This window comes from Phyllostomus discolor, chromosome 5 (assembly GCF_004126475.2).
Source record: "Phyllostomus discolor isolate MPI-MPIP mPhyDis1 chromosome 5, mPhyDis1.pri.v3, whole genome shotgun sequence".
Classification (NCBI taxonomy): Eukaryota; Metazoa; Chordata; class Mammalia; order Chiroptera; family Phyllostomidae; genus Phyllostomus; species Phyllostomus discolor.
In genome coordinates, this window is record NC_040907.2 from 32,673,355 (window position 1) to 32,694,803 (window position 21,449).

The window sequence follows — 21,449 nt, forward strand, 5'->3', positions numbered from 1 at the left end:
GACAGGCAGCTGGGCCAGAGAGGACTCATGGCAAGGTGGTGGCTGGAGAACTAGCAGGGGTGATGGAAAGAATTGCAGAAAAGGCATTCCTACATTTGCAGGTGAATAAAGTGGAAGTAACAACTGGGGAGTGAGACAGACCAAGCAACCCAGAGTTCTAGAGCAGGGAAATAAAGCCACCAAATCTCTGACTGTAAAAACCTGTGGGGGTTGTGGTAGTGGGAGAAATGCCCAGCCTCAAAAGAAAGTTTGTTAGAGACCCACAGCATCCTAGAACACACACAAACCCACCCACCAGAAGATCTAGGACCAGAAGAGCCAAATTTACTTGTGGGTAGCAGGGGAAATGACTGAAAGCCAGCTGAGAGCCAAGCAAGTGGTACTGTTCCCTGGCTGGCCCTTCCTCCACAGACAGCACCACAATGCAATGACATAGGTTTCCTGGCCCTGTCAAATGCATAAGGCTCTGCCCTCTACTATATAACAGGTGCACCAAGATGAAGAAATATGGCCCAAATGAAAGAACAGATCAAAGCTTCAAAAATAGAAATGAACAATAAAGAACAGCCAACCTATCAGATGCAGAGTTCAAAACATTGGTAATCAGGATGCTCACAAAAATGGTTGAGTATGGTCGCAAAATAGAGGAAGAAGTGAAGACTATGCAAAGTGAAATAAAGGAAAATGTACAGGGAACCAACAGTGATGGGAAGGAAACCAGGACTCAGATAAACAGTTTAGAGAAGGAAGAAATAAACACTCAACCAGAACAGAATGAATAAACAAGAATTCAGAAAAATGAGGAGAGCCTTATCATCCTCTGGGACAGCTTTGAATGTTCCAAAATGCAAAACATAGGGGTGCCAGCAGGAAAGAGAAAGAGCAAGAAACTGAAAACTTATTTGAAAAAATAATGAAGGAGAACTTCCCCAGTCTGGTGAAAGATGTAGACTTCCAGGGAGTCCTGGAAGCTCAGAGAGTCCCAAAGACGTTGGACCCAAGGAAGCAGACTCCAAGGCATATCATAATTCATTACCCAAATTAAAGAGAAGGAGAGAACCTTACAAGCAACAAGAGAAAAGGAGACAGTTACCTACAAAGGACTTCCCGTAAGACTATCAGCTGATTTCTCAAAAGAAACCTTGCAGGTGAGAAGGGGCTGGAAATAAGTCTTCAAAGTCATGAAAATAAGTATTCAAAGTCAATTTCCCTCCCATCTGGCAAAGGAAATAGACTTCTAGGAAGTTCAGGAAGCCCAGAGAGTCCCAAAGAAGTTGGACCCAAAGACAAACACACCAAGGTGCATCATCATTAAGGCACCCAAGATTAAAGACAAAGACACAATCTTCAAAGCAGCAAGAGGGAAGGAAGGAGTTACCTACAAAGGAGTTCCCATAAGACTGTCAGCTGATTTCTCAAAAGAAATCTTGCAGGCAAGAAGGGTCTGAAAAGTACTCAAAGTCATGAAAAGCAAGGACATACATTCAAGATTACTCTGTTGAGCAAAGCTATCATTTAGAATGGAAGCGCAGATAAATTGCTTCCCAGATAAGCACTTCATTTAATTTTAATTTTAATTTTTTCCATTACCACTTAGTCCCCTTATACCTCCCTTGCTACCCAAGCAATCACCACACTGTTTTCCATGTCTATGAGTCCTTTTTCCTTTTTGCTCAATCACTCCACCCCCTAACTTCCCTCCCCATGCTTAGCTGTCATCCTGTTCTCCATATATGAGTCTCTCTCTGTTTTGCTTGTTAATTCAGGTTGTTCATTAGATTCCACACATGAATGAAATCATATGGTACTTGTCTTTCTCTGACTGGCTTATTTCACTTAGCATAATTTTCTCCAAGCTCACCCATACTGCAGCAAAGGGTAACATTTTCTTTTTTCCTTTTTTTTTTACAGCCAAGTACTATTCCATTATGTAAATGTGCCATACTTGTTTTATCCAGTCAATCATTGATGAACACTTGGGCTGCTTACATATCTTGGCAATTATAAATAATGTTGCAATCAACATAGGGGTGCTTATATCCCTTCAAATTAGTTTTTGGGTTCCTCCGGATATATTCCCATAAGTGGGATTTCTGGGTCAAAAGGCAGACCGATTTTTAATTCGTAGACCTATCTCAATATTCTTTCCACAGAGGCTGCACCAATCTGCATTCCCACCAACAGTGCAAACAGTTTCCTCTTTATCCACATCCTTGCCAGCACTTGTTGCTTGTTGATTTATTTATTTTTTAATTTTTTATTGTTGTTCAAATACAGTTGTCTCCATTTTCCCATCACCACTCTCCCTCCCACCCACCCTCCCCCACCTCCCATCCTCAATATTATCCCCATTTGGCTTTGTCCATGGTCCTTCATACGTGTTCTTTGATGACCTTTTCCCATCATTCCCCCATTATTTCCCTCGCCCTCCCTTCAGGTTCCTGTCGGTTTGTTCTTTCATTAATGTCTCTGGTTGTATTTTGCTTGCTTGTTGGTTTTGTTGATTAGGTTCCACTTATAGGTGAGATCATATGGTATTTGTCTTTCACAGCCTGGCTCACTTCACTTAGCACAATCTCTCTAGTTCCATCCATGATGTCATGAAGGGTAGGAACTCCTTCTTTCTCTCTGCTGTATAGTATTCCATTGTGTAAATGTACCATAATTTTTTGATCCATTCATTTACTGATGGGCACCTAGGCTGCTTCCAGCACTTGATTATTTTAAGTTCTACTGCTCTGAATGTTGGAGTGCATAGATTCTTTTTGAACTAGTGTTTCAGGTTCTTAGGATATAATCCCAGCAGTGGAATTGGTGGACAAAATGCACTTCCATTTTTAGTTTTTTGAGGAAATGTTCATACTACCCAAATCAATTTATAGATTCAGTGCAATCCCTATTAAATTACCAATGGCATATTTCACACATATAGAACAAACATTTCAAAAATTTACATGGAACCATAAATGACCCCAAATAACTGTAGCAATTTTGAGAAGGAAGAACAAAGTAGGAGGGGTCACCATACCTGATATCAAACTATATTACAAGGCCACCATAATAAAAAACAGTCTGGTACTAATATAAGAACAGACACATAGAGCAGTGGAACAGAACAGAAAGTTCAGAAATAAACCCAAATCTCTATGGTTAAATAATATTCAACAAAGGAGCAGAAGTATAAAATGGAGTAAAAATAACCTCATCAACAAATGGTGTTGGGACATTTGTTGACTTATTGATGATAGCCATTTTATCATTCTGATAGGTGTGGGATGGTATCTCATTGTGGTTTTAATTCGCATATCTCTGATGACTAGTGACATTGACCATATTTTAATATGTCTATAGGCCTTCTGTATGTTCTCTTTGGAGAAGTGTCTATTAAGGTCCTTTACCCATTTTTTAATTGGGTTGTCTGTACTTGTAAAGACAAAGCATTTTCCTCACTTTATTCTTTGTCAAATTTTACCTTAAACACAGACCTAGAACAAATATTCAAAAAAAGTTTATAGAACCAAAAAAGACCCCACACAGCTTCAGCAATCTTGAGGAAGAAGAAGAAAGTTGGTGGTTCACAATGCCTGATATCAAACTGCTACAAGGCCACAGTAATCAAAACAGTCTGGAACTGGCATAAGAAACTTCACACAGATCAATGGAACAGAATGCAGAACCCAGAAATAAACCCACATCTTTATGGTCAATTGATATTTGACGAAGGAGACAAGAGCATACAATGGAGTAAAGACAGTCTCTTCAATAAGTGGTGCTGGGAGAACTGGACTGGCACATGCAGAAAAATGAAACTAGACCACAAAATTATACCATACAGCAGAATAAATGCAAAATGGGTAAAAGACTTAAATATAAGGTGCAATACCATAAAAATCCTAGAAGAAATCATATGCAATAAAATTTCAGATATCTTGTGTAGCAATATTGTTGTCAATACATCTTCTAAGGCAACAGAAACAAAGGAAAAATTGGGACTGCATCAAGTTAAAAAAGCTCCTGCATAGCTAAAGAAACCATCATCAAAATGAATAAGGAAATCACTGTATGGGAGAACATATTTGTCAATGATATATTGGACAAGGGTTTAATATATAAGGAACTTATATATTTAATATATAAGGAACTTACACAACTCAACACCAGGAAGACAAACAATCTGATAAAAAAAAAAGTGGGCAAAGGACCTGAGTAGACAGTTATCCAAGGAGAACATACACATGGCCCACTGACATATGAAAAAATGCTCAACATCACAGCCAGCAGATAGGTACAATTTAAAACCACAATGAGATATAACCTCCCACTCACTGAAATGGCTATCATTAATAAAGCAACAAACAAAAAGTGCTGGTGAGGATATGGAGAAAAGGAAACCCTAGTGCACTGTTGCTGGGAAGACTGGTACAGTTACTGTGGAAAACAGTATGGAGTTCCTTCAAAAATTAAAAATTGAACTGCTTTTTGACCCAGTGATTCCACTTCTGCGAGTATATCCTAAGAATCCCAAAACACAAATTCAAAAAGAATATATGTACCCTGATGTTCATAGCAGTGTTATTTACAATAGCCAAGATTTGGAAACAGCCAAAAGATCCATCAGTAGATGAGTGGATAAAAAAGGAGTGGTACATTTACACAATGGAATATTATGCTGATGCGGACTCCAGCTCGTGGGGTCTGTCACATTGTGGATGAGGCATGAGAAATTCACATGGACTACCGGGTCCTGTGGAGGAAAAGGGATGGCATGACTTCTCTCTCAAGAGGAGGGAAACTCCTCGGCCCTTGCCTTGAGCAGCCTTTATTGCTTTTCTGGGCATATTACATGATGGTCCTCATTTACTATGCACAGGTTCGCTTTAGGTGGTTACCTTTTACAGAAAACAAAGGAGAGGATGACACTAATCACATCACAAAAGAAGGGTATTTGCAAATACAAAGGGAAAAGTGGTTGAACTGGTTACACTCATTCTTGGAAGGTTTAGCATGGATTTTAAGAAGTTACGGTAAGCACTTGCTGTCTCAATCCAGGGTGAGGGAGTTTTAGCAAAAGCAAGTCTCATGGCAGTCTAGGTACAATGCAGGCCTGATTCCCCACAGGAGAACCTATCTGTGTGCTTGGGTCCTGTGCATCTCCAAGTGGGAGCTGGGCCCATGCCATGCAGAATGGTCTCCTATACTATGCAGCAGTAAAAAAAAAAAAAAAAGGGAATTCTTATCTTTTATGACAGCATGGATGGAACTGGAGACTATTATGCTAAGTGAAATAAGCTAGTTGGTGAAAAACAAATACCATATATACCATATGATCTTACTTATAAGTGGAATCTAATGAACAAAATAGAATCAGAGGAATAGAAACATGGAAAAGACTGACAGCTGTAAGGGGGTAGAGGAGAGGTGGGGACTGGTTGAAAGAAGGTGAAGGGATTAGTCAACGAAGATGTATGCATGACCCATAGACATGAACAATGGATTGACTGTGGGAGTGGGGTATGCTGGGAGGAGGGGAGCAAAGGGGGAAAATAGGGACAACTGTAATAGCATAAACAATAAAATAATTTTTAAAAGTTTTATCTTCAAGGTTTAACTTCCCATATTTGTTTACATAGGGTTTGGGTTGATCAGAATGGATGCCATTTTGTTAATAAAGTTATGTGATATTTACATGTAGAAAAATAAGCTCTTTTGTCATCCACAGGGAAATTTGGGTCCTGTTTTACAAAAAGTTAGGGACCTGGGTATATTTCTCTAATGTTGAGTAAGGTCCAGAGTTCATTTTAGCTGGAGTAGGGCACTCTACTCTAAGCTTCAGAAGTTTAAGAAATTTAAGGAGATATGAATAGTGGTCATGTGGAAAACTACATAGAAATAGATTATCTGAATTTGGAATATTGAACACTTCAAAATGTATAATTCAGGCTGATTTTCCTTATGTATTTCCTACCAGGGTAAGAAGTTCATATTTAGTCAATAATGAATGTAGATTCATATTATCAATTTTTGGTAAATTTATGACTTGTGTCTCTGTGAAATGAGAAAGATTGGCAGGAGAGTGGACTTATGATACTGTGGAGGCACCATGAGAGACAGAGGATAGATCTAGGCCAACTTACTCTCAGCTTCCTTAGGCTTCAATTTGTTTATCTATGTCAGTCTTATTATGCCTACCTGGGGGAATGGAGATATATGTGTTTGGGTTCAATATTATTTTGATGCTGCTATTATTCTAGATGAGAATCTAGCTTAATAGAGGCTGTTATACCCAATAGTTATGTTACTTATCAATGCTGAGATAAATTATTTTTGAATTGCACCCAATTCAAACAAATGTGAGGGATTATTGAAGGCATCTGTTTAACTTACTATGGAGAATTTATTTAACTTAATATTATACAACTGAGGAAAGGAGTGAAGAACTAAAATAAAGTTACTACAGTAAAGCTACTAAATTCCTAAAATCAAGTGAAGGCATGAGAAAATAATTCTTCTCCTGTTTCAGCTTGCCAAGGAACTTAAAATTCTAAATTCTGTATATCTAACTCTGTCTGTGTCTCTGTCTCTGTCTCTAATATCCTATAGAACTCTCTGATTTCCCTCTGAAGGACTAAGAAAAGAATGTTCATATCTCTGGACCATCAGACATCCATTATCCAGACCATTGGGCATCTGAAAGATTATCGTCTCAGACCAATCCAGAGGCTAAGAATGCAGGACTGATTCTTCCAAAAAGTGTAATTTTTACTATAAGAACTCTCATATTTTCTCTCTGCTTTGGTACATCTGCTCTGGTATTGAGTAGTTGAAACTTTGATTTGTAAACTCTAAGACCCTTGAATTAATTTGTCCTTTATTTCTAGCTAAAACCTCCAGATTCATTTATGCTTCCATGAACAAAGTGTATTATTGGTCAGATGACTTCAATGTATTCTTAATTTCAACTATTTTGAGTTGGTACATTTATATTAAAAAGAGGAAGACTGGATCTTGAAGTTGTAAAACTGAGTTAATATAATTCAAAACTGTCTATAAAAGGAAGATTTTTTAAAGGTTTTATTTATTTACTTTTAGAGAGAGGGGAAGGGAGGTAGCAAGAGAGGGAGAGAAACATCGATGTGTGGTTGCCTCTCACGTGGCCCCCACTGGTGACCTGGTCTGCAACCCAGCCATATGCCCTGACTGGGAATCAAATCAGTGGTTCTTTGGTTTGCAGCCCATGCTGAGCTACACCAGCCAGGGCAAAAGGAAGATTTTAACAGGGTTTACATTTTGAGCTGTTCTCTGTTGTATTATGAAATACCACAAAATGTGAAACTCTACCTCTGTCCCAACCTTTCCTTCTTCCCTCTACTTTGAAGGCCAGTGAGTGTCCTGCAGATTCCAACCTCTCTCACTCTTCCAGAAATGGGAGAGGGAAAGAAAGAGAGTCCTTAACTTCTTTTCACTCTCCAATCCCATCTGGATAACATCCTAACTCTCCTGTTTTCATAGCCATACTTCTCAGAGTTCTTAATACTTTCTCCACAGTCTTAGTTAATTGCCATCATATTCACCTCTCAATGCACCTTATTTTGGCTTCTATATCTATCATTTCAGCAGCTCTTCCTATGGTTACAGCTCATTTCCATGACATTGTTTCCAAAAAAACATGTTTTAAATTTGATCCTTCTTTCAGGAGCACTTGACATTCATCTTTCATCTCAAAAGTCTGTGTCTCCACTTGCATAAACATAATGCTTGGTGCTCCTGGTTTCTCCCATACTTCTCTGCTTGCTGCTTTTCTTCCTCCAGAGGCTCACACTTGAAGCCTCTTCACATGTGAAGAACCCACACACCACCAGTGGGCCTGAGGCATACAGCACACCTGCCCTGAGTCTAGACCCCATCCAGTGACAGTGACAATGAGGAAAGGAGAAGCACCCTGGAATTCTCAGTCTGGAGGAAAGGGGCTTAGGGCAAGCTGCTTTTGTTTTCTGGATTTAATATCCTTATGTGTAAAATAGTACAAGTTCTAGATAATCTACATGAGACCTTCCAATTGTAACATTTATCCATTGTACTGTATCCCTTTATCTCTCTGTCCCCTCCACCAGATTATGAACATCCCAAGGAAAGACTTGCCCTTGATTTTTCTTGGCTTACTGGCAGTGCCAGCACTGGCCAGTGTCCAGGAGGCAGCAGTGAGAGTAGGGACTGGCTCTGTGCCTCCTTCCTGAACATTTCCATTCTCTTTCCTCCAGGCTGTGGAGAAAGAAAATGCTGGAACTATATGTTCTTGGACCTCTGCAGGAACCTGCTATGTACATTTCACTGCTTTCTCAATATTTTAACAATCTATTTACCAGTGCCGTCTGCATCAATTGTATAAACCATTAGATTCCGAGACTTTGTCAATTAACTTCTAGCTGAGGGATACAGGTAGGCAAGAAAACAGAAGGCTGAGGAAGGAGGGATCTGAAACAAGGAGTGACACAAAATGGCACATTCAAAAGGCTAGATGAAACCATCACCCCTAGCTTCTGTCTTAACCATTAACCTGCCAAATAAAACCTGGGCCAAGACTGAGGTAGGTGCTTGAGGAGTGGGGGCCAGTGACAGGGAGGAGAATAGGAAGTGGTAACAGAGATTGGGTTTATTGTTCATGGATGTAAATCTATCACCTACTATGTGCCTATCTCAGCATAAATAAATGAATGAGTAAATGAATTGTGGACAATGTCTATTAAAAAGGCTGGGAGTGGGGGGCAGCAGCCCAAGGAGCTAGGTCTGTTAGATCCTACATCATCACAGAATAGATAATAAAACACTCTAACTACTCCACTATGTTTACTATCATCTATGCTCTTGAGGTTATTTGTGTTTCTGGTTTCCAGGGCTGGCTTCATGGGAATAGTAAGTTCAGAGGCCATGAGTGAGACCTATAGGGAGATTACATTAGGCTCTGCAAAGGCCTTGGAGAAGAGCCCCAAGAAGGCAAAAGAAGGTGACTAGAGACTACAGTAGCCAGGCACAGTCCCCCGTGACTTGGGGAAAGTGGCTTGAGTCAGACATTCGATGCTCAGTGTCCCTCTTCAAGACTATTTCCTGGAAGGCACATGGATTTGTTGTGTGGGTGAGGACCATTAAAGGGAAAAGCAGGGCCAGAACTTGCACAGACTTCAACATGATTGGCACACCCTGGGACTGTGCAGCACACAATTTATGCAGCTGAACACAGCAGCCCTGACAGACTTCACTGTACAGTATGGAATGTGGGGGCTTTCACCAGAGTCAAAGCAGTACTAACCTATAAGCAAAAGACAAGTCATTTATATCTCTGAACCTCAGCCTTTGTCATCTGTACAATGGGAGTAATTATCCATTCTGCATGAGGCAATCTATGAATTCACTCACATAACACCTGACATGTAGGAGATACTCAATACATATCTGTTCCCTTCTATATCCTATGTCAAGAAATAGAATGCAAGCCCTGGCTGGCATAGCTCAGTGGATTGAGCACGGGCTGCGAACCAAAGTGTCGCAGGTTCGATTCCCAGCCAGGGTACATGCTTGGGTTGCAGGCCATAACCCCCAGCAACCGCACATTGATGTTTCTCTCTCTCTCTCTGTCTCCCTCCCTTCCCTCTCTAAAAGTGAATAAATTAAAAATCTTAAAAAAAAAAAAAAAAGAAATAGAATGCAGCAACAAGCAGCAAATGTGGATTAGCCAGACAGCACAGGATAGGGCCAGCTGGGAAAGACAAATGAACAGCTTCAATGTTGTTTGTCAAATTGACTCCCCCATTTGAGTAAGACTTTGGGCTGCTTCCTCATGATACTGACTATCCCAGGCCAGTGTCCACATTAGCCAGATGGTTTGTGAGCTCTCTCTGTTGCTTTCTTGTCTTCCTTCTTTTTCATTTCTTCTATTCAGTCCATTTGTTCCACACACACTTTATCAAGTACGTACTGTTTCTGAGGCCCTGTATTGAGACCCACAGTGACCTGGAGGTGCCACAGACGTGAGCTGTCCACTTGGAACTCATGATCTGTTGGGAACTGCCCTGCCTGGTATCAGAAGCTGTAGCCCCCCGCCCCGCCACGGCTAAGGCTGAGGGAGTGGCCTTGGACCATAAGCCAGCAGGAGACAAAAGCTTATCTCCCTGGCAGGAGCACTGCTTCTGCTGCTTCATTCATAACTGAACCCCAATGTTTGGTTGGTTAGCCAATGACGGGTAAGATTCCCCAAGGGGGGATGACTTAAGACAGGCATGATCATGTGGGAGGCCCCCAAGAAAGGACTTTGGGGGCTACAGCAAAAGGGGGTGATGGCCCTCGCTCCTTGGCTGTGTTATAGCCTGAGTCCTCATCATCTGGGAGAAAATCTCCTTATCCCTTGGCTGCCTTACTTTCCTTGCTCCACCTAAGCCTGAAAGAATGACAGGGTGGTGCATCTCTGTGCTGAAAAGGGCAGGTTCCCGGGTGATCAGGCCTAAGAAAGAATTCGTAAAATCCTCTGAAACCTGCTTTGTTTAGAATGATCTCAGTTGAATGATAAGGGTCCAAGGAAGAAGTAAATTTGTTCCTCAAAGTTTTACAGCTCTTTGACCCTGACTCATAATAGGCCCTCAGACTTCCTAGCAATGAGTAATGAGCTTTGCCTGAATTCTTATTTAAATGAAACCAATAAAAAGCCTCTCTGGAGGGGAAACTGGGCGCTCTCCCCTCCAGGAGAGAGGGTGGCCAAGGTGCTCCCCATGTGAGGAGTGGCCCTGCTGTTCCTATTCCCCCACAGGACCTGGTTGTCTCAGTGTATGTTTTTTAGCATGTTTTGACAAACATCTGCAGCCGAGATGGATACTGCAGGCTGGTATCCTCCACAACGGCCCAGAGGGGAGTCAGGGGTTTTGGGTAATCCCACTTCTATTGCTAACTAACCATGTGACAGAGCTTCCCTGCCTCATCTATGAAGTGGGAATTATGATTGTGTCTGTCTTGTAGGATTTTCTGAAGATTAAATGAAAGAATTTGTATATCAGGATTAGCTCAGTGTCCAACCACATTAAATGCTCAATGAATGCCAATATTAACATTATTACTTTTTGGTCATGGAAGCAAGCAATTATAATACAAAGCAGAGCATGGGTAAGGTACTAACAGTGCTGGAGAGGCCTGGAGGAGGCAGATTTCACTCGGTGGAAGATAGTTTCCTGGAGCAGGGCATTCAGGCTGGATGTTGAGGAACAGGCAGTACTCGGCTATAGGGTGTATGTGGAGCAAGGAATGGTATCAGCAAAGGCACAGACATGATGCCACACCCCTGGAGATCTTTTTAGTTTCAGACATTCACACACATAAAACTGCCATAGACACAATTAGTATCAGACACCTCTGAGGATATGGGCAGCTTGGCAGCAAGGGCACTTCAGGCATTCCTCACAATATCATATCAGCCATCAGCCATCCACTTGCTTCTAAGGGGATAGCCAGGGGCAGGGAAATGAGACCTACATTGGGGGGTATGCATTCACCTTGTCTTCGAATCCCCAAGCCCCACAGAGTCTCACTGACTGTCCCAGGGTTTATGCAACAGCCATGCACGCACACTCAAGAAACCCAAAGCCTATGTCTCCATCAGGTGTTTATCATTCACTCACGGTTCTTCCCAGTCCAGATGTATTTACCAACCAAAGTTCATTTTTATTATAGCCATTTTGCCTAGCAGCACAGTTGCCATCCTGTAGGGATCAAATGTCCAGGAAAACAGGGTTGGATAGTGTTAGAGAAGGTCAGCTTCCCATGTCACAGGTGACAAGGCTTTTTAATCCTTTACCTGTAGGTAGAAGTATCTTAGGGCATGTTCAGAGCATATTCTTCAGCGTAGCTGGGGGCATTTGGGAGTAAGATGTGTCAGAAGATGCAGGAAGGAGGCTTGTAGGAAGAGCTGAGGAGAGGTGAGCTTAAGGGGAGGGAACTACTTATCAAGGGATCACCTTGTGAAGCATCAAACCCTGGGTCCTTTTAAGCATATTTTATTATTGAAGGGCATTAAATGCCACCCAACTCAATTCATAACACACACACCCTACATAATTTTTCTAATGTCAAAGCAGTCCTATCAGCTAAGTATCATCATCCCTATTTTTCCAATGAGGAGAGTCAGTTTCAAATGAAATTGCCCAGGTTCACACATCTAACAAAGAGGGGAAATCCATATTCAAAGCAGGTCTGCCAAGCTTTGAAGATAGCCTGCCACAGAGTCAAATTTCTTGATTTACATCCCACCTCCTTTACAAGCTATGCAGTCCTTGGCAAGGAACCTCAGATCTCTGTGGCTCCTCTTCCCTTAAATGGGACTTCATAGAGTTGTTGTAATGACTGAGCGAGGTCAAGATGTAAGGTGTTTAGAAGAAGGCTTGGCACACAGCAAGCCCTTAATAAAGATTATCACTTATTTATTCCTCCTCACAAATGATGAAGGTCAGACTTTATTCTGAGACCCATAAGCAGGCCACTGAAGGTTCTGAGAGACCCTCTCAAAGTAGGAATAAAATACATAATAGTACATCACTATATTTGCATAATTAGTAAAAATATTGAAGGACAGTTAAATACAGTACTTTGAGAAGAATGATGAGATACATTAAATGAAAAAAGGTCAGGCTTGGAAAGGTATTTATTGTGTACTCTATTTTTATATAAACACTTCTGAGTGCATACATGTAGTTAGAAAAACTCCCAGAGGGCACACAGCACCTCGGAATGACCTCTGCATCCTCATGTCGGGCCTCTGTCCCACCATGAGGCAGCTCCTGGAAGATACCACACTGTTTCCCACTCCAGGGCCTCTGTACCTACTGTTTGCTAGACCTGGAATGCCCTTCCCTTACTCTTCACACAACCAGCTCCTTATCATCCTCTGGGTTTCACCTTAAATGTCATTTCCAACAAGAGGGCATGTGGATCATTCCTACCCAAGCAGGTCATCCCTGTTAATCTCCTTTGTAGCACAGTGCTTATTTCCTTCTTAGAACTTACTATAGTCTGTATCATTTTTACTTAACTTGTTTACTTGTTTTTTATCAGTTTTCCCCACAGAATGAAAGGACAGTCTTCCCCCATAGAATAAAAGACATCGCATTCTCTTGAGATGGCTAGACAATGCCCTGCACATAGTAAGTCTTCAATAAAAACCGTGTCAGATGTTAACAGGATGGACTCGAGGTGCTTCTCTTTTGCACAACAGGCTAGTGTTATCTTTCTAATGGAAAGTTTTAATGCTGAAAATGAATCTTTTTCTGGATGCAGTGTAGACAGAGGGTTAGTGGCAAGCACTAGAAGGCAGCAAGTTGGCCAGTGTGAGGTGGTTGAGCTAACCCAGGTGCAGTAAGAGAGTGGCTTGGACTAAAAGCAGTGGCTCTGTGGCTGGAGGGGGGACTGACCCCAGAGATGGATAGCACTGGGTGACAGGCTGGTAATGGTGTATAGGAGGACAGAGGGATGCTCCCAGGGCCTTCCTGGGTAAGCCAAGGGACTCAGGGCATGGCAGATAATGTCAGGTTCCTGAATGGCCAGGCCTTAGCGAGTCTGGACAAGATGGTATCCTGGGCCCACAAGTTCCCCTATGCCCACCCACTCTGGTATGGACAGTTCCTTGGCTCCCTGAACATCTATGACCCTGACTTTGCCAAAACTGTGTACAGCCAAGGAGGTGAACATTCTCTGGAGAGGGCAGGACTTTCTGAGAGCAAAGAGCTCAGGGCACCATGTGGGGTGGAGTCCTGGGCCAGCACACTAAATCTGAGCAGTAGAGGTTCACATCCTATTTATCAATTAGCCTTTCTTGGGAATCTCCCAATCCAGTAGGCCCAGTGTGTCCAGCAGCCCTCAAGAGTCAGCCCATTGATGACACCTTTCTGGTAGAGAAATTCCTCATTCAAGAATAAAAGAGTTTTTTCACATCCTTAATGGCCCCGGAGGTAGGACTGGGAGTTCTTGAAGGGAAAAGATACAGAAAAGACTAGGGTGTTGAGAGGCCTCTGTCTCTGAAGTGGAGGGAGGTTCTAGGTGGGAGTTAGCACAAACAGTGGGAACAGGTGACACTGAAGCATTTATTGCTTCTGTCTTACAGCCCTTGAGACCCTCAGTATTTTACAAGTGATATGAGTAACCAGGATTCTCCCCGTGCCAGGTATCAGGGATCTGTGGCTGAGTCAAGATTTGGTCTGAACTGGAATTTGTCCATGGTCTGCAGCTCTCAAATACTCTTGCTTTTTGAGCTGGTGAGCATCCCACCTGCCTGAACTGCCTCTCCACTGAGTGCATATCAGTTGATAGAAACAAAATTCTGCAGCTGAAGGATTATCTGTGACCTGTCGGTCTGGACACTGCCCTGCTGGCTGAAGGAGCACTTCATGATGGTGTCTAGAGTCATCAAGGAGACATGTTCAAAGATCTCCAGATGGGAGTTGGCTGATGAGGTCCCCCCATTTGTCCTGTGGTGGGAGGGGGACATTGACTCAACACTACTGTGCCAGCAGGCCTCTGCTGACAAAGCTAAGTTGTCTCTCCAGACACCTGTCTGGAATCCCCCCACTAACCAGAACACAGTCATTATAGCATATTGAGACTGTAAAGCAAATGTTTTTATAGTGAGAACTATATTCTTAGAAGTTTTCATTATGTAATTAAACAGATTCTCTTATAATGGTCTGAATTAGGTTTGAATTTTAGGAATAATTTATGATGGTAACCACCTTCAGGCAGACCAGAAAATATTGTTCCTCTAGGGAAAAAAAAAGGGAATCTCCTCTAGAGAAACTTGTGCACTCCAGCTCTACGTCATATTTGTGTGATGGCAAGAGGAAACCTAAGTGACAAATACTGTGGCTAAGGAAGGGACATCAGGGACTTTAATTCTTTTCATTCATCAAATGAGCATAGCTGTTGAGTTCAGAGACCAGGTAACAGACAATGTAATGTCAGGACCTAGTTCTGTGAGTGATTGTAATCTCCATTCCCTTCCACACAGTGACTCAATTTCATGTCAAGCCCTGTGCTCTGAGCCAGAGTCCACCTGAAAGACACCCTGGGATGTCCACCCTGCCACTGAAGCTATCACTGCTCAGGTGTGCTAGTGGCAGTTTGTCTTGTTTTCCACGGGAAAGACCATTGCTCTAGTCCACTGTGCTGAAGATGTGGAGGTGAGAGGTGAGTGGACCCTGTTCCTTCCATGGCCCTCCTTTCCCTTGACGATGACCAAAGTCATATGGATCCAAGTGGAGCCCAGATACTTCCTGTTCCATTCACTTTGGGAAGCTCTATCACATGATAAGTTCTGATTGGCTGAGTTATTCTGGTTGGATGTATCCAGTGGATATCTGAAGGATCCACATACTCTAGTGTGAACCATGTGAATTGTGCTGAGAGTGGGTGTGTGCAAATGAGAGAGGGATGGACTTACCAGCATCACTCGGACAGAGTCAGCCATGATCCCCACATAGGGCTTCGGGATGTCATAGTGGAAGGCTAGGGTCAGCATCCACCAGTGCTGGAACCAGGTCTGTCCATTCAACAGGAGCATACCATACCTTGGCCACAGATAGGTGTGTGGGGACAGGGAGATGGAATCAGAAGGATGACTGGGGACAGTTTGGAAGGAACCGGGAATGCCGGAAGACGGCAAATCATGGGCAAAGGCAGGAAAGTCCAGTGTTTTCAGAAACGTGAATTTCTCAAAGTGGAAGGTACATGGGATATTACTATGACAGCTGTGATTTAAAGGGTGAGATAGAGTAGGGGGGCTGGTAATAGAGGATTATAGGTAAATGTCACTCTTAAAACACTAAGGAGCACTGAGAGTTGATGTAAGAAGCTGAGTTTCAGAGGAGCTCTCACCATGACCTGGAAGTGGTTTTGTTGGAAGAGAAATGAGGCTCAATGAGAACAGTGATATGGTGCTGGTTATCTATTGTTCTCTGTGAGCCAAAGAGATAGCTCTTGGTAAGGCAGGTGGACCCTACAGTCCTGGTTGGACATATTTACCAATCCAGGAAGCCAGGAATCTGTAGATACTATGAGACTCTGGGTCTGAAAGATAAGGAAGGGCATTACAGGAAACTGGAGGGGACAAAACAAGGCAAGCAGCCCCCAGGAGGCAGCTGTGGTCCAGACCATGAGCTGCCATCCCTCCCTGATCATTGTCAGCTAGTAGTTTGTCTCAAGTGGCCTCTACAGGCCTCCTAGCCCCAACTCTCTCTGTCCTAATAGTCACTGTGGGCTCAGGAAGGCAGACTCAGTATCCCAGCAGCAGAACACCCATGGGACCAGGGTAGTCATTCACTCAGAAATATAAGCTCTATCCTCAGTGCCAGAGAAAACACAGAAGTTCCTGGTCTTCCTACAGTTTGTTGGAGCTTAGTCATCCTATTACCTCGGATAGGCACCAAACCCAGATGGGGATGGATATGAAATTGTCTTTCTGATTGGAGAAATGTACATAACAGATCATCTCAATCTAGTTAATATGGGAAGAGAGAAAGAATAAAAGAAAACAATGGCCTCACACAGCTGTTTAAACATTCAGTTAGAGCAGATATTGTTGGCCTTAGGCTCCTTTTTGGGCTGGGAGGGTGGCTGGTAGATGTTTCTGTTAATGGTAGCAGAACCACAAGTCTCTTCTGGAATTTCATGACCCAAGGCCATGTACCAAAAGAGGGGATAGCTGCTCCGGTCACAATTAAGATTTTGCTCTCACCTGATCTTCCTAGGATCACCTTCATGTAGTCGGGATCATAAACCACCAGGTTGACATTGCTCTCCACAGCCAGCCAGGACAGGCACATGGGAATTTTTCTACCTATTTCTGAAGCTGTTGTAGCTCCTGGTCATTTTGGAACTGTAAACAAGGGAAAGACAAATCATCAAAAACTCTCCCTTTAGGTCTGGTGCTTGAAGTGCTGGTGGAAAGTAGAGCAACCTGAGCTAGATAATTCTGGATCAGCCATGATTAGGAACTTGGAACTGGTTCTGATGAGCTAGGCTGTGATCTGGATTCTTGATCTAAGGTCAGATTCTGGCTTCTGGTTGAGCCCTCACTCAGAACTGCCTTTAGAAGCTACATATAGTACATGTTTGATAAATGCTCAGTTATGAACAGAATGGTGCACAAGCTTTTTTTCCCAGACTTAGAGTTATTGGCTGAATTATGGCCCTTTCAAATTTGTATGTTGAATATTTAATCCCTAGTGCCTTAGAATGTGACTTTCTTTGAAATAATGTACTTAAATGAGTAATTAAGTTAAAATAAAGTTATTAGAGTGGGCACTGATCCAACATAACTCTCTATTAAAGAGGAGAAGTGTGGACACAGTAAGAGTCACTCACAGAGAGATGATTTAAAGATAAATGTGGAGAAGATTGTGGTTTACTAGCCAGGAAGAAAGACCTTGAGCACATGGTTCCTTCACAGTCTTCAGAAGGTGCCAACCCTACAAACATCTTGATTTTGAACTTCCAGTCTCCAGAACTGTGAGATCTCAACTTTGCTGTTTTAGCCACCCCATTTGTTAAGTACTCCAACAAAGTGATACAATTCTGTAATGATCAAGACATGCCTATGAGTGGGGACAGATTATTACATTCTCCTGTTTCACTGAAGATTGAGGAAACCTTGAAAGGCTATGTCCAGGTGAGTCAATTTACACCCAAGCCTGCTGACCCCAGTGTTTCCACAGTGACCTGGGTGTCTCTATTATCATATCTCAACTCAATGTTCTAATTGCTGGGCTTCGTGTTGGCAAATTTACCTTTAATATCTGTAATCTCTGTATTCTTAGAGCATGGCTTTTAGGAATTATGGCTTATTTTTATAAGAATAAAATAGTGTGAGAAGGAATGAATGAGCATGTGTAGGAAAGTGAATGAGTGAGTCTTGTTTAAAATTCTTGTTGCAATTGACAGATATAATCTGGAGCTAATATAAGAAAGACAAAATGGACAAAGAGAAGGCTGAGGGCTGCAGGGTGTTTCACAGAGTTTAGGGCAGGAGGCATCCAGGGTGTAGAGGAGAGAGAAACAGGGACTGGAGAGCAGCCAGGACTGAATTCCTCATTCTTCCTCTCTCTATGTGCATGCTTTCATTTCTTACCTTGTGTTTACTGGGGTCCACCTGGCAATTTTCTAGAAGCTGGCAATATGGTCACAAATAAACAGACAACAGTCCCTGTCCTCATGGAGCTGTGGTCACATGGAAGAAAGAGCACTAGTACCCTTCCCAGTTGGAACCATTCTACCACATGTTGTGTCTGACGGGCACTGGGAATCCTATTTGAGAATCTGATTATAATATGGCCAAGGTGTTCACCTGCTACAATCAACTGTGGCTGGGGTTGAGTAAGACACTGCCAAGCAGGTGGTGGGCCCTGGGAGAGGGTCACTCAAGGGACCACGCTTTTTGGCTGAAGAAATCTCAGAGCAGGTGGGCTGGGAAGACATCCAAAAAGGTTTCCTATAGTGGATGAGCAAATACACACATGAGTAGAGGAGTAGATGGTTTCACAAACCCATTTATTTGATAATTATGCACTGAGCACTTACTTTGGGTCCATTGACATCCTTGTTGCTAAAGATTCAGCAGTGAACACCAAAAGTCCCTGCTATCATGCAGCTTATGTTTGAGTAGGGGTGCAGGTAGGCAGACAAACCCACCATGACTTGAGAAGTATTCTGCTTGAAGTACTTAAAGAGGATGCCTTATGTTCCTAGATCATGTGCATTATTGGGGCTGCCCTTCTCTTTTGATCCAAGGTGAAGACTGACCAGTGGGAGCCTCTTACTACCCCAGCTTTGTGACTGGTGCTCTAGGGTTCCCTCCTGCTGGCCCAGCAGAGGCCCAGCAGACCTGTTTCAGCACAGTAGCATGCCTTTTATTCAGACTGCTTGGTGCCCAAGCTTGTTAACTTCTCAAAAATTCTGCTTCTGGGCACTGTCCAAGATCCCTTAGGGGTCCAAGGGAGCTTAACTGTGTTCTGCCTTTCCATTACTCTCTCTAAGCCATTTTGGGCGTTCACTGGTCTGTCAACCCTCAGGTCAAGCAATTGGGACTGCCCTCTGTCCCTGAGCATGTGTGGCCAGAGCCAGTAGAGACTCTTGTAGAGAGGGTGTCCATGGTGGCAGGGGTCACAACCCTGTAGGCAAATACCCAGTGCCCACCTGGCCCCCAGGCTTTGGCCACAGGCAGTACTGCTCTGGAGTTGTCTTCACCTGGCTGATCCTGGGAACTGCTGCCACAAAGAGAGTAGCTGGACTGGTGAAAAATGTAGCCACACAAGCAATCATCAGATGTGAGCTCTGCTAGCATGGCAGGTACTCCTGTTTTGGATGGAGGAAAAGGAAGGAAATGGGAAAGTTTGGGTTTTTTGACTCCCAGAGACATTACTTCCTCTTTCCATAGTCCTACTGAATTCCATCTTTACTGAATGCAGTGAGTTTGTACCTTCTACCTGGTTGTCCTCCATAGGCACTAAAATTATTTTACATTCATACAATTTTGAGTGAATGTAATGGTGGTTCTTGGTCTGTACCATGCATAATTCTAATATAACAATAACACACTTAAGTGCTATAATTATCATCATTCTTAACTTACAGACAAGCAAACTGAGTCATAGACAGGGCATTTAAAATATATGGCAGAACTGGGATATGAGTCTAGGTAGGTCAGCAACAGAGCACATATACTTATGCCTGCTTTGTCATTTATCATCTTGTCTGAAGGATTAGTTTCAATGTGGATGCAACATGTTGTATTCAATTCCCAACTTAGCTAGTAACAGAGGTATTGAATATGTGAAAATCTCAGGCAGTATTATAAAAGCAAGGAAAATTTGGCTCCAGAACTTGAGAGATGATTCACACCATCAGTAATATTAGTTAGTTATATATAAAAGTGAGTATCTATATGTGTTTGTGTATATATATGTTTGTATATATACTCACTTACTGAGTGTACATGTCATCTAAGGCCATCTGTGTAATGGGAAAGTCCTTCATGGGCATTAAAACATTTTTTTAATTGTTGCTCAGTTACAGTTGTCCCTATTTTTCCTCCTGTTGCTAAATCCGGCTCCATTCAACTCCCACTCCCAGGGACAATCCTCACTCCATTGTCCCACTGGAGGACTTTTTAGTGATTCCTTCTGTCAAATTCTAGCTCAGAAATGTGACAAACACATCAATAAAAGTCACAATTTTTCCACATCAACAAATAATCTGGAAGTCAGTACCACAGTTTGCATGCACATATTGGGCCTTTCTGTCTCTCTCTGGTTGACCTAAACAGTTCCCATTTTGACTCCACTCTACTGATAATCACTTGGCCTCTACCTCTGAGAAAGAGAGGCCTCAGATTTCTGCAGCACCCATCTCCTCAGGCTTTTTCAATCCACAGACCCTGGGTGAGTCCCTCTCTCTGTGGCCTGCTCATCTTTCTCTGCACCATTCCCCCAGGGACTATTCTAACAGAGATGGCTGCATAGCACTGCCTGTCACCCAACCTGCAAGCTGCTCCTTTCTCTGTTAGTCCACACACCTGAGTCAAGCATCCCTTTGTGTCAGGCACTGTGCTGGGTCTGAGGGTTCAGAAAGGGGGATGATACCCTCCAAAGAGCTCACAGGACAAGGGTTTGGGGAATGAGAGCTGGGAGGGAAAGAAATTCTTTTTACTGGTGCAACTCAAATGCCAGTATTCCTTACCTTGGACCATTCTGGAAGCCTTCCTGCCCATATGTGCCAGTACCTTGTGAGGGTTTTAGCACTGCCATCACCAGTCTGAAAAAAGAGTAAAGTGGTCAGCAGAAAACAGTCATTGAGAGTTTCTTTTGGTGTTAGGATCCTTCTCTGTTTTCTCCAAACTGCCTGCCTACCTGCCTGGGAAGTTTTCCCCAGCGCTTGTCCCAATCCACCATTCAGTTGTGATGCAAGGTGCATGTGCTGGTGCAAAGAACACCGACCTTTGACACATGGGGTTCAGCCCCAGGTGTGGCCCACTACATATGAAGTCAGCAAATGATACTATCTGAGTCTCAGTTTCTCTGTTTAAAGGTGGGATAATAATCTTTTCCCCAAGAAGGGCAAGGGATACTCATTCATTCATTCATTCACTCATCAAATATTTCTTGAGTGCACAATCTAGTAGGTAAAGTCAGAAAATACTTAGTGCAATAAAATATGATAAGGCCTTTACTGGAGGAATGAATGGTGGGCTAGGTCGACCCAAAGAAGGAGAAAACTAAAGGAAGAGAATGGGGTCTTCATGGATGAAAGGAGTTCATCAGGTGGAGAGTGCCAGGGTGGGGGTTGGGCACTGAAAACCTCATGGAGATCATCTGTACAAGAGAAAGACAGAAGGCAAGTTAATCTCTTTCCTTTACTCTTTTCACAACTCTCTC

The 21,449-nt window shown here is 42.8% G+C and overlaps 1 protein-coding gene across 2 annotated transcripts in view; it reads right to left on the minus strand.

Annotated features, from left to right (window-relative positions):
- LOC114496696 (cytochrome P450 4A11-like) overlaps nucleotides 1–21,003 on the minus strand; it is a 189,255-nt gene extending 168,252 nt beyond the window's left edge. The window contains exon 1 of one of the 2 annotated variants that reach the window (XM_036026035.1): nucleotides 20,755–21,003. In XM_036026035.1, the coding sequence (XP_035881928.1) occupies nucleotides 20,755–20,988 (234 nt within the window). In that variant the 5' untranslated portion in view covers nucleotides 20,989–21,003. Of the gene's footprint in view, nucleotides 1–16,756; nucleotides 16,872–20,754 lie in introns of those variants that run through there. The other variant, XM_036026038.1, reaches the window with a different exon arrangement.
- Between the last annotated feature and the right edge of the window lie 446 nt (nucleotides 21,004–21,449).